Source organism: Dermacentor silvarum, chromosome 10 (genome assembly GCF_013339745.2).
Source record: "Dermacentor silvarum isolate Dsil-2018 chromosome 10, BIME_Dsil_1.4, whole genome shotgun sequence".
In the NCBI taxonomy this organism is placed as follows: Eukaryota; Metazoa; Arthropoda; class Arachnida; order Ixodida; family Ixodidae; genus Dermacentor; species Dermacentor silvarum.
The window spans coordinates 40,883,452-40,896,099 of NC_051163.1; the positions used below are offsets into that span (position 1 = coordinate 40,883,452).

A 12,648-nucleotide genomic window follows, 5' to 3' on the forward strand; every position below is an offset into this window, starting at 1 on the left:
GACCGAGAACCATCGCAAAGTGCCGCAAAAGACGCTTAAGAACCTTGTTTTTGTGCTCTGGGGAAGTAATCGTTTCGCATGCCGAACTGTAACAATTCGCGCCATCGTTCAAGAAAAACAAACAAACAAACAAAAAAACACGAGAGGAATTCGAACCAATGTACAGTGCACAAAAAAGCGCTTAAGAAACAAGCGTTCATATTGGGGCAACCAATGCGGACCAGACAGCGACGATTAACAAGGCACGAAACGCGCGTCTGGGACAAAGTAGGAAACGCGGGTTCATACGGTATATACGTTCCTATTGCGTGAGGATGCGTAGCTAGCTGTCTGGGCGAGAATTCCCGGCAAGAACAGGTATTTCGTGAAGGGGAGGAGAAACGCAGCATCCGAAGGTTGGGGCGGAGGGGGAGGGGAGGTGCGAGCAGAGTAAACGAGACAAGAAAAACAAACATCCAAACAAGACAGCGCTCGTATAAGCGGGCGTTGGGCTTCGGTCGGCTTCTGCCGCCGTCTCGATGTATGTGACCCGGAACGTCGGTTGCCTCGCTTCCTCCAGGCCTATCTCTTCGTCCCGCCTATTTTGAAACCACCCTCTCGTATACGTTGCGTCGGCAACGCCAGGTGCACGTCTTCTCTTCTCCAACTTTACTCGTGTATTTTATTTTCGTTTGGGCTTCCATGCTGGCCACTTGTCATTGTAGAGCTTGGTAAATCGTTTCCTGGGGAGGGGAGGCTTGCTCGCTTCTGAACGGTTCTGCCAAAAAAAAAGTAAGCTATTTCTTTTTTGTGTTCCCCCGTATATGTGAAATCTCCGAAAGGTATAGGCCTGGAACTCGGTGTTACGAAGTCGGAGCACACGACAAAACAAATCGAAGGGTGCCTCTGTATAGGCCTAAGTTATCGCTTCTCAAAAAAAAAAAAAAATAGACTAACATGGGTATAAGCAGACGAAACCGAGACAGACGATCAGAAGGCATTGCTGGGTCGTTTTTTTTTTTTTTTTTTGCCTTTTCTGCAAAGCGGTTCGCTCCAGCTTCGCCACCATTTGTACTGCCGATGCTCTATTCTGCACTGCGTGGCAAGAACGAAATAGCAAGCCGAAGAGTCAAGCGCGTGGTTTTGCGAGAAAAAAAAAAAGCGTAATGAAGTAATAATAAAAGTGTCGGTGTGGCTCAACTCTACAAAGCAATTCCGAGCGTCACCCCCCCCCCCCCCCCTCCCCGCTCGAAACTGTTTTTGTCCCGCAGGTCCATTTTCGGTATACCGACCAACACACATAACGACCTGGTGCAGCTGCTCAGGTCGAAGATAAAATGGCAACTGCTTCGCAGAAAATTCTTTTTCCCGCTCTTTTAGAGCGAGAAAAGAAAACACAAAGCAAGTTTACGACCCGGTGGTGTTTCGGTGCGCCATCACGGACACGCGCGCTTCAAAGCTACGCGGCTTTGTGCGCGAAGGTCTTTCAAAAAAAAAAAAAAAATCGCGAGACACCAATGGGTTCAAAAATCGTGAGCTGCGGCTCTTGTATCGTCTCCTTGCTGCATGCTTGTTGGTCGCGGAAAACCGCTCGCTACGCAAAGCCTGTTTAGGGTTTACTTGGAGGACACCTTTTTTAGCAAGGTTTTGTGGTGGCATTTCGGCGCCTAAGGTTTCGCAGCGCCGGTGATCGTGCAATTGAAAGGGACGGTTAAAATAGATATTCATATACGGGTATCTCACTTCAAGAAGGAAAGCGAAAGTAATAACACTTGTTAAGAACCGAGCCTTAGGTTCTTGCAATGTTGTGTTTCTTGAAAGGTCGAATGTTTGTATCTCGACCTGCGATATACAACTTCAGTCCCCATCTGGAGCTTAGCATTGATGACGTGACCTGGAGTGCGTTACAGTCGAACCCGGATAAAGCGAACTACTTCCTACATCGAACATGCGAAACTTACTGACCGAAACTCGTGTGAAAATAGCTCGCTCATAACGAACTGTTCATTGGTTGTATCGAGCCGGGGGCCAAAGGCTGCTTGCATGCCTCAAAGGCTGCGTTCGGGAGTCATATTTCCGGCGGGGACGTACTGCGCCGGTACTGTGTGCCAACATCGCAATATCGCGCATCAAGAATGCCGTTCTAAGAAGTAAAGCTGAGAAACAGTTTTCGAAGCGCTGTCAAAAAATTACAACCCTACTACGCGTGTAGCCTTGCTTTGAAGTAATTGGATTCTTTACTTGTGTCTTTTTCCCACTGGAGTTGGCAAATCCGTGCAAAAGGGAACGCATCACGAAAGTTCGAGTTCGGTATAGGCGAGTTTCGGTATATCCAATTACCTGGTACATATTGTCAATTTCAGTGTGTAAGCGCGTTCCGTTATATAACCGGTTCCGACTGCAGTGGCGCGAGCTTCTACGTGAATTTTCAAACCCATTTGACAGAAGCCAGCCGTTCCCACGACGGAATAAGAGGAATGATTCTCAAGGCACCGAGAGGCAAAATTCTGGATCGCAACCGAAAGAGACAAAAAACACTCAACGATCCTCCAGTCGCTAATAGCGAAAAGAATGAACATGCGACTATGTATAAATTAATACCATGCCATTACCGTTCCAAAGTGGAGGGTCTCGTATGATTCCCGCATACAGACGTGACACGCTGTACAGCAAGCTGGAGCGGCAACGCCAAGCGTGAATAGTGCGATGTCATAGCAATCGTGGTCAAATTTAGCTGACAAGGAACAATGGCCCAAGACCTAAGTCAATCCGGCATTCACAACGAAGCTTGCGAACGGCACGCAAGTGGCTCGGAAATCCGGGTATAGACAAAATCTATGCCTCCACCAGCACGCCCCCTACAGACGGAACCTTAAGCGCAACAATGCTTACAGGATATGGTTGCCCTGTCGCAAGTCGCACGATTCTTTGTGTAGGCACACTCGACGAGTCGTTCTTGCATGCACGCAGACAAGCGATGCCTAATGCACGTGCCCTCATACAGTCATTCTTTATTTTCTTTCTCTTTGGCGTGTGTCCCTTGTCCCGCTGCCTTCTTTTTTTATGGCCCCCCGACGTCAAATGCGTGCGTTTGTGCTCAGCGTGCTTAACAGCTTTGTTTGCCTGAGCTCAGCCCAGACAAGCGCAGTCTGCTGGACCGGCGTCGTGCGGTTCAGTCAAGGGGAAAAAACCGACGTTTCGCTCGACCACACGACAGACCGCTGCCGAGCGGTCCCTGTCCTGCTGCCGGCACGCTCGGATGCGCCTCGGACGAAAGCCTTTCCATATAGCAGCCACCGGATAACAAAAGAAAAGTAGCATCAATACAACACGTGGAAAAAAAAAAGAAAAAAATGGGCGCCCTCCGGAACATCAGCGCTCGTCCGAAAGAGAGTTGTCGTCGGAGTACCTCTCCTCCCTTTTTTTCACTTTTTTGTTTTGTTGCGAGGTTTCTGTCTCTCTCGCTCTCTACATACGAACGAGTCGAAGATATATGTCGTTGTCTCTCCTCGGTTTCTTATTTTTATTATTACTTTTATTTTATTTTTGGAAGTCGCCTCGCTGTCACCGACGTAGGGCGTGCCGACGCAGTCGTGACTGCTCTTCGCTGGCGGAAGCAGCCACGAGTCGGCATCGTTGCTCAAGACCGTGTAAGGGTCTCCCGTCCATGAGTGCATCGTCGGTCGGTCACCGTCTATTACGGGCACTCTGAATCTTGCTATATATATATATATATATATATATATATATATTGCGTGAGGAGCCCCGCGATCAGGCCCTGGAAGTAGTGTGAAGCACTCTGTGTCTATTTTTGTTCGGACTCTTCCAATATGGGGCGTCCGTGAGCCCCGAGTTCAAGATCGTGTTATTGTGGCGCGAGGAGCGCCGACGAGAGGAAAATGAGAAGAAAATGTACTTTTCGCGATGCACCGTGTAAAAATGCGGGGAGCCACACGCAGCAAATGATACGCTTTTGCGGTGAAAGTCGTGCGGTGTGAGCAGAACAGATTTCGTCCGTCGTGTTTCGTTTGTTTGTTGTCTTTTTTTTTTACACCGAGCTTCTCAACGATGTAGCTGGCTGAACTGCGACTTTCACGGCAAGAGTTTTACTTCTGCGTGAGCGGAGTAGACGACAAGAATAGATGCGAACAGTCGTTTCAATTCGCCCAACTTTCGTCGGGCTAGCGTGTATTGGACTATAGTCTATACAGTACTGTGGTCTCGCCGGGTTGAAAAAATACAGCGCCAACATGTTTGTCGCTCTCTTTCTTTTTTTTCGATCTTATTTGATACGACAATGGCGTTTCGTTTCTCTTACGCCATTCTTGCCATAAAGAACCATACCGTAACAGGCTGTTCTAAAAAAAAAAAAAAAACAGTGTATCTGGTGACTTAAGTTGGACGCCGCGAGTAACTTAAGATGACACGCTAGACAATAAAAAGAAATTGGTTAAAGTGAACTGGAAGTTACTTTTGTAAAACAGGAAAGTCTAGTCTTGTAGTTTGCGGAGAACAGGTGAGCAAGGAAAGAACAAAACTGACAGGGTGAAACTGACAGGATGATATCCATGCCACCAGGTAGTTTTCGCCACATGTAGTTGCCCGTGACGTCGTGAGTTTCGGCAGCATCCATTCGGCACTACGGAACTACTTAATTGCTTAAGAATACAGGACGACAATGCGGTTTAGAGGAACCGAGAGTTCAACCACGGCCGCTGGATAAAAATTTGACAACATTACACAGGGGACTCCGAACCGAGATTGAAATTCACGAAAAACAAACTAGGGCATTAAGAGGAACACATTCACCGTTTCCGAAGCGACGAACAACTTCAAATATGTGCGCAAGGTCACAGGTAAACCTCCCTATGCTGTAGTTTTCTACAAGCCCTGTTACTGGATCAAGGAACACTCGGTCGAAAATGCAAACATTCTTCACATGCCTTGACTAGCGGAGCCGCAGCTTTCGTCCGGAAGGTGAGAATCGTGATGAACGTCATACCTTTAGTCAATTCCCACGTCAAGACTATTCAAACCAGAAAGAGGTCACTGTAGCTGTATACATGTGTGCGCACAAGGTCATCCCACCAGCGTTAGTCTTCAAAACGGCATTACTTTTATACATTTCGTAGGCGCACTTTTTTCGTTTACATTGATTACCGAAGCGCCGGACGTATCTCGAACACTTCCGCGATCTTTCCGGCGCTCGGAAACTTGACGTTTAATTCGTCAACTTCGGACGGCTGCTCGCGTAACCGGGTCGAACGAAGGCCGTCGACTCGGGAAGAACCGTGCGTCGGTGGTACGCCGACCTGGCCGGCACTGTTGCGTTGAGTGACAGCTGCTCGTCCTTGGCAATGAGTATCTCAAGAACGGCCGCCACCACACAGCCGCTTATAGCGCCGCCTCGTGATCTTCGTGGGCATGAAACCTGTTTCGCATCGGTGAATGCCGAGCTATGCGCCGCATGCTGCGAGTACACTCGATTAACCAACTTTTTTTTTTTTTTTTTTTTTTTAGCGAGGCTTTATTTAACACTTCTACGGGGTTTGGCGTTCCGTCGTCGTTTCCTGGCCGGCTATATTTGTGTATGTAGACAACTCGGGCCGCTGCGTACGGGCCCAAATTGACAACTTGCTGATGGCTGCTGCTTGGGCCTATTAAGCAACTCGATCGCTGGGCATATATATATATATTATATATATATATATATATATATATATGGCACTGGGTATCTGCAACTGTGTGTGTGCCTGTGAATGTGTAACGCTGAGTATATATCACTGGTTATGTGTGCCCATTCTTGGCCAGTCCCCGTAATGGATGTGCCGTACTGTGATACAAGAGGTACGAAAACCTTAAATGTATTTAGATACTACGCGTCATAGGTCTCTGTGTGTATACCTCCCATCAACATTATTCTTCTTTTTTTATCTTTGTTTTATTCATCACCCTGGCATAAAGTTCACTACAAGAATTACTAGATGGATCTCTGGATCAAGTGCCTACCGGAGCTGCAAGTAGGACGTTTCAGCCTGCAAGGAAAGTGCTGCGTACTTATACTTGGATTGGCTCAAGAACTTTGTTCGTTTGGCTCCACACGGCTTCGCGACTTTGCAAGTTGATCGTTTTCAACAACAGTGGGGAGTTATAAACGCAACGATTCGCAATGATTGGGCATGTGCACGGAGACTGCTTGTCTTGCTTTGTTTATAAAACTGTGAGTGCTTTGAAATTTAGTAAAGATAAAGCGTAATAAACAACGGCGGAAGAAAGTCTGAAGCCACAAGCACGGAGATTAGACAAATCCATGCACTAGCCATTGTTCCTACAGTAGCACAACGATCGCGGCTCTTGTAGGAAACTCTGACTCTGAGCATTGGTCACGCGTACAACCAACGCCACCTAGACAGCACAATGCCTGTACACTCTATTTCATGTCTTCATGCTAATATGCCCTTAAATTTCCATTGCCAAGGCTGGTCTCACGAAAGCGGTGACGTCAAAATCGCCGCGGCTTACTCGGGAGCATCTCCATTCGATTCTATGGCAGTCTGGCCAGTTAGCATGACGTCATGGATCAGAGGGCACAGGCCCTGTGCTATCTAGGTAGTGTTAGTACGACTCGGCAAATGGCCAAGCAACGGGCTAGCGTCCAGTAGTCACAGGCGTAGATGGTAGTTTTAACCAATATGCTTAAATAGACAAATCCGGACAACTCGTAAATAAATTTAGAGTGATACGGCATTGTTGCAAAACCTAGTTCAAACTTACTTATCAGTGGGTAATGTTTACTCCAGACTTATCCTTTTTTTTAAACCTCTGTGCTGAAACCTCCCCGTTGGCTTGCCAGTGTGACGTCGAAAACGTCAGTCTTCCTTCGTATCTGAGAAGCTTTGGTACAGGAAGATTTCTGGAAACTTGGTGACGTTCAGTATACGGTTCAATTAGAACAGTTCATTGGAAAGCACTCTAGCGATAAAGAGTTAACTGTACCCAGATAAGTACTGTCACATCCATGAGGTCATGGTGAGCTGGAGAGGGGTCACTTATAGGCAGCGTCGCCATCAACCCGTCTCTCGCGATTCGATTACCACTTTTTTTTTTTTTTTGCTCACTCCGCCTTCTCTCACGCTCAGAGTTGGCCTTCTTGCTATTCCACGAACGTATTTTACTGATACAGCCTAATTTACTATTCCTCTTGAGCTGCTAAGCTACATATGCGTCAAGAGAGAGAGACAGAATCGTATGAGAGACAGAATCGTATGAGAGACAGAATCGTATGAGAGACAGAATCGTATGAGAGACAGAATCGCATGAGATACAGAATCGCATGAGATACAGAATCGCATGAGATACAGAATAGCATGAGATACAGAATAGCATCAGAGATAGAATAGCATCAGAGATAGAATAGCATCAGAGATAGAATAGCATCAGAGATAGAATAGCATCAGAGATAGAATAGCATCAGAGATAGAATAGCATCAGAGATAGAATAGCATCAGAGATAGAATAGCATCAGAGATATAATATGCATGAGAGAGAGAGAGAGAGATAGAATAAGAAATGAAAGGCAGAGAGATCAACCAGACTAACTGTCCTGTTGATTATTATGCACTTGGATGAAGACAAAGTGGTAGAAGAGATGAGGAGAAAAGAAGAGAATGCATGAGAAGAATATATCCGCAGAAACAAAACACGATGAAGGTGCTTCGCAAGCATTATTCTTTTATAGAGTATCCATACATTCACCAAAGGCAATTCGATCTGACCTCGGCTCGGACCAGGGTCCAAGGATTCTATTTTTTTGTATCTAGAAGGATGTGTAACTTGTCGGGCGCAGAGCGTTGGGCACCGAACCGAGAGCATTCGCAAAGAAGGCGCGCGATCATCTCTTTGCACCCACAAACTCCACGTTCGGGACTGCATCGACCATTCGATGAGGAAGGAGTAGGCATTTGTGAATGCTACTCCAAGCCGCTTGATGACACACGAGAGTTACGTCACGTCGTGGTTAGCCGTGCCGAAGGCGCAGCTTCAGTTGGTTGTCAATGGAACAAAGGCTCGGGTTTGTAGTCCACCGAATTACACTATGCCACTGCTCTCGCAGTATCTTTTTTTTTTTTTTTCTTTTAACACGGAGGAATCACTCGACTACGTGGACTCAATCCAATCGCTTTCATTTATAATTCAGTTATGATGAATACACGAAGTAAACTTAATCATCTTTCATAATTTGCAGCGAGTGACGCCTTTTCTTGTCGCTAAATGTATCGCTAGTGAAATGCACACAAGCGCAAGTACTCACCGCAGAAAGGCACTCCGACGGGAACCCAGGTTCCGTTCCCGGAGCAGACTCTCCGGGAGGGTCCCAGGAGCTCGTATCCGGGGTCGCAGGCGTACGTGGCCACTGTAGCCGGGGCCAGATCATCACGCGAGAAGGTGACAGTGGCGTGAGCCGGGCATCCTGGATAGCCGCAGCCACCATCTGCTGGAAAAAAGAATGGCAAAAGATTTGCGTTGATTACCGTTTTTTAGCCAAGAATTTAGGGGCATGAATGAAATTACGCTGCAGTATCAAGAAAAAAAAAAGAAACGACACGAAAGATAAACACCTTCAATATGCTCCTGACATTGCCCAGGCGGCGTGTCGGAGCAAGAACTATCAGCACCACGCCCGGCGAATTCAGAAACACTATCGCGGAGGGACCGCTCTGCCCGCGATGTGCTAGCATCGAAACTGCATACGCACTCTTGCTTGGAGCAACAGAAATGGCGAGAATGTAGCTTTTGTGGCTTCAAGCTGATGGCAAAATTATTCGCTTCCAGCTAAGACAAATGTGCGCCGCTGGACTCTTTCTCGGCGCGAAACCCGCCGGCATTTTTGTGCTGTAGTGGCGATATTCGAAGCTATGGAAACGCACACAAGTTGTTTCTTCGGACGTCGCCACGCCGTTTGTAAAGTTATGCTTTGACGTAGCGTTTGAATAGAGTCTGCGAGCACGATTCGGCTCGGTATTCGAGTAGCTGGTTCCTTCGTGGCGCTGCTCCGACGCTGTTGGGAGCCCCTAAATTTTCGCTTACCTTAGCGGGCTCGGAGTGATTAGCCGCTGCTGGAACTAATTCGCAGAGGTAATGCTGAAGTGTGCCCATTATATTCACGCCACTGAAATGGCAATGTATTTCGCCGGATTACTGCTGCTGCGGACACACATTGAAGAAAGTGAAATTTAAAAAGAACTAAGGTTGACACAAATCGAGATTTTTGTAATACTTGCCTCCCCCAAAGTGGCCTTCTGGCGCATTATTACTATGCATTACCGCGATATCACCAGTCCGAGACATGCATCACGCTAACCAAATGTAATTGAAATATATGAATGGAATTAACACGCTTCGGAGTTGCAAATCAGCGTGAATCGCTCCGGTTAGCCAGACACCGCCGCTCCATGAGAACAGCACCTCCCAGGCGTCGAGCAGGCATCAGATCGCCCGGAGCAATGATCTAGAGGAACATGGTGTATGCTACGTTAATGTCGATTTACTATAAAACTTTCTCTCCCTAACATGGTGACGAGGACACTTTAATCAAGCTTATTCTTGGTCGTTTTCTCTCCTCATTGTTCAATAATTCACTTGGCAACTTGTCTGGCTATTTCCAAAATAAACCACCTGCCGTCGGACATTTCATTGAACAGGTGAACTGTTGAAGAGATCTGGGCTGGTTCGGTTGCCTATCGGCAAGTAATATTCCGGAAAAACAGGCAAAACACGACGCGAAACTTTTTATTGAACGATAAGGTCTAAGCAAACGTAATCACAGTGCTAACTAAGCTCTGATAAGCAAGTTTTTTTTTTATTGTAACAATAAACACACATACCACTGCATAGCTGTAACTCGTTTCAGAGCTACCGGAAAGTGCCTGTCGCACGTCCACTATTACACAATGTTGAGCCCGCGCACTTTCTTGTGAGTGTGTATACACACAGCCTTGTAGATCCGGAGCCACCCCACCTCGGAGGCTGTAGTTTCCGCTTTGCAGCCGTAGTCGTCGATGCTCGTGTTAGAGAACACCAAAGCGAAGCTTCAGCAGCTACTGCTCTAGTCTTTACCGAGCGCCTCACGCGCGGCCGCAAAGCGTGAACGGTCGTTCTGAACGGTTCCGACAACTACTGGTGTGTACACTTTTGCTCGGAACCATGCCTTGAGGGATCACAAACTTCGTTCGTTGTCGAGATGCAGATATGGACTACACCTGCACGGTCACCGGATGAACCTATAGCGAAACCAGCGCTTGAAACATCGCGTACCAACAGCAACATCATACACGCAGCCTATAGCGAGTGGTGGAAACAGTTTTTTTCAGCTGCACATTCTGCCATTTCGCGTCATGCAATTTCAGCGCTCATCTTGAAGTATCAAGGTCAACACACTTGTCTAGAACACACTCCTGAGGGCCAAACCAGCTACATAAGTTTAAGCCGTGTCCAGATTCTGGCCTCACTGGGAACCGACGTGCTAGAACGTATACGATCGCATGCTCTCCTACAACGTGCATCGCGGTATGGCCAGAGCTTGGCCGGATGCATAGAGCTAAAGCGAACGGTGGTACAGGCGCGCGTCTGTTATCATCCAAAATGACGTAGCATTTTGGGGGGCCTTCCTATCAGATGGTGACAGCATAGTTCAGCTGCACACTCAGACTGCCTTAGTGCATCCTGGCCAGTGCTGGTTCCCAGTAGAAGCAGAGCAAAAAGGATCCGACGCTTACAGGCCACCTGACTTCCTTCAAGGTCCGCAATAGAGCACGTGCTACAGCGGGAGTGCCTCTTGTTCAGGTTAGCAATGGATCGCAGTGCTATGCTCTTCTTCGCCAACTTATCGCCCACTTCAAGACGCCACGTTCTCTGGCTCACTGCAACGCCCCCCACAAAAGACCGATTCCCTGCACAGCGTGACAGGTCTGCGGCAGCCTGTTGCCTCACGAAAGCCAAGCCAATCGCACCCAAACACATTATCTGGGAAAGGCCACACTTTTGAACGTTTATTCTGCCGTGATCAAACTCGACATTACGCAGTTATCATGCAATCTTCCCAGTCGTTTCAAGGCTGAGAGTCACTATACCGAGAAGCAGCTGCTACGCGGATCCTGCGTATATTACGAGCCCCCTAGAGTGTCTGAAGTCCAGCAAAGCGCTGCCTTTTGGGCATCATCGATCTCCGCCGAATCTGAATTGAATGCCACCGAGGTTTGCGGAGCAGTCCTCGGAATTTCCTAAAGAAACGGTGCAGTGCCGCGGCTTTCCCGCGTGGTGCTCGAGTGTATGCTCTTTACCTTGGACTGGTCGCCATACACTGCGCTGAACGCTGCACGGAACTTGAGAGAAAGGCTGTGTCTACTAGCGCGCGTGGGCCCTGGCAAAGAGGTGAAGGGGAGGTGCCGGTACTCCGCGAACCGCTATTGTCTGCGGCTAATTCAATGATGCTGCCTTGTGCGCGCGGCCGCCGCGCACTGCCTTAGACCGGTTCGGCGGCTGGCCACCCACTACTTAGCTCAATGGATCAGCGAGTACAAAGGAGTTCCTCCCCCCTCATTTCGCTTGTTCGTCAGCTGCGACCACTCGTGTTCGCGTTGTGGCGAACAAGGACGTTCGTCTGGGGTCTTCAGGACGTAACGAGGTATGAAAGGGGGACGCACGTGCTGAAAAGCAGTGCCATCGGTTTCTCGAGAAGCACGTGCCGACGATCATCGTTTGATTGACTTGGCTTGTCTGTGTCTTTCTCGTATCGGAGGCTTCGCCTTATTGGTTCCTCTCTCTCCCTGTTTCTTTGAAGCTGTGTTACTCGGTGCTGTACTCACAGGCGAATGTGATGTTGCGGACATTTGAATGAAGTTCAGTTGGCCTATCGCTTGAACATTCTGCGCATGCGCGAGAAGGATTTTTTCCGACCAACATACTCTCGACTACCGACTAGTTAAGCCCAGAATTGTTTCCATTCAACAGCTTACCCGCCGCGGTGGCTTAGCGGCTATTGTGTCCGCTGCTAAGCACGAAGTCGCGGGATCAAATCTCGGCCGCGGCGGCCGCATTTCGATGGGCTCGAAATGCAAAAAAGGCCCGTGTTTCCGTGCATTGGGGTCCCGTCAAAGTGAGTCCCCCACTACGGCATGCCTCATAATCAAATCGTGGGTTTGACCCGCAAAACCCCAAAATTCAATTCAAGAGCTTGCCCTTACAACCGCCAAATTCATCTACTCTGCGAAGGTATAGTAAAGGCCCCTGAATGGCGACACGTAGATTGCCTCTTGGTGGTTAGGTGTGGTAGAAATGTGCTGACATGAAATATTCGGAAGAATTCTTTGGAAAGCATTTCTGTTGGCGCTTGTTCTGGGAGGACTACAGACTGAGAGAAACTGTAATTTGTGAACAAGAATCTTTGGTTGGGAAGCAGCCTTGGCAGAGAGCAGCCGACGTACACATTTTTGAAAGTGGTCTGTTCGACTGGTTCTTTTCATTTCATCGAACGCCGTTACACCGAAAGACGTTTCATAAAAGCCATTTGACCGAATCTTTAGTACACTTTTCTTTCGCATTAGAAACATAATTACACGATTTTCGATAAAACTGGTCATTTGCAATTCGTTATTAGAAATATACGCAAAC

At 47.9% G+C, this 12,648-nt stretch overlaps 1 protein-coding gene across 1 annotated transcript in view; it reads right to left on the reverse strand.

Annotated features, from left to right (window-relative positions):
• Positions 1-12,648, reverse strand: part of LOC119431476 (sushi, von Willebrand factor type A, EGF and pentraxin domain-containing protein 1-like) — a 72,863-nt gene that overhangs the window by 47,701 nt on the left and 12,514 nt on the right. Inside the window, exon 2 of the mRNA XM_037698956.2 lies at positions 8,291-8,470. Within this exon, the coding sequence (XP_037554884.1) occupies positions 8,291-8,470 (180 nt within the window). The remainder of the gene's footprint in view (positions 1-8,290; positions 8,471-12,648) is intronic.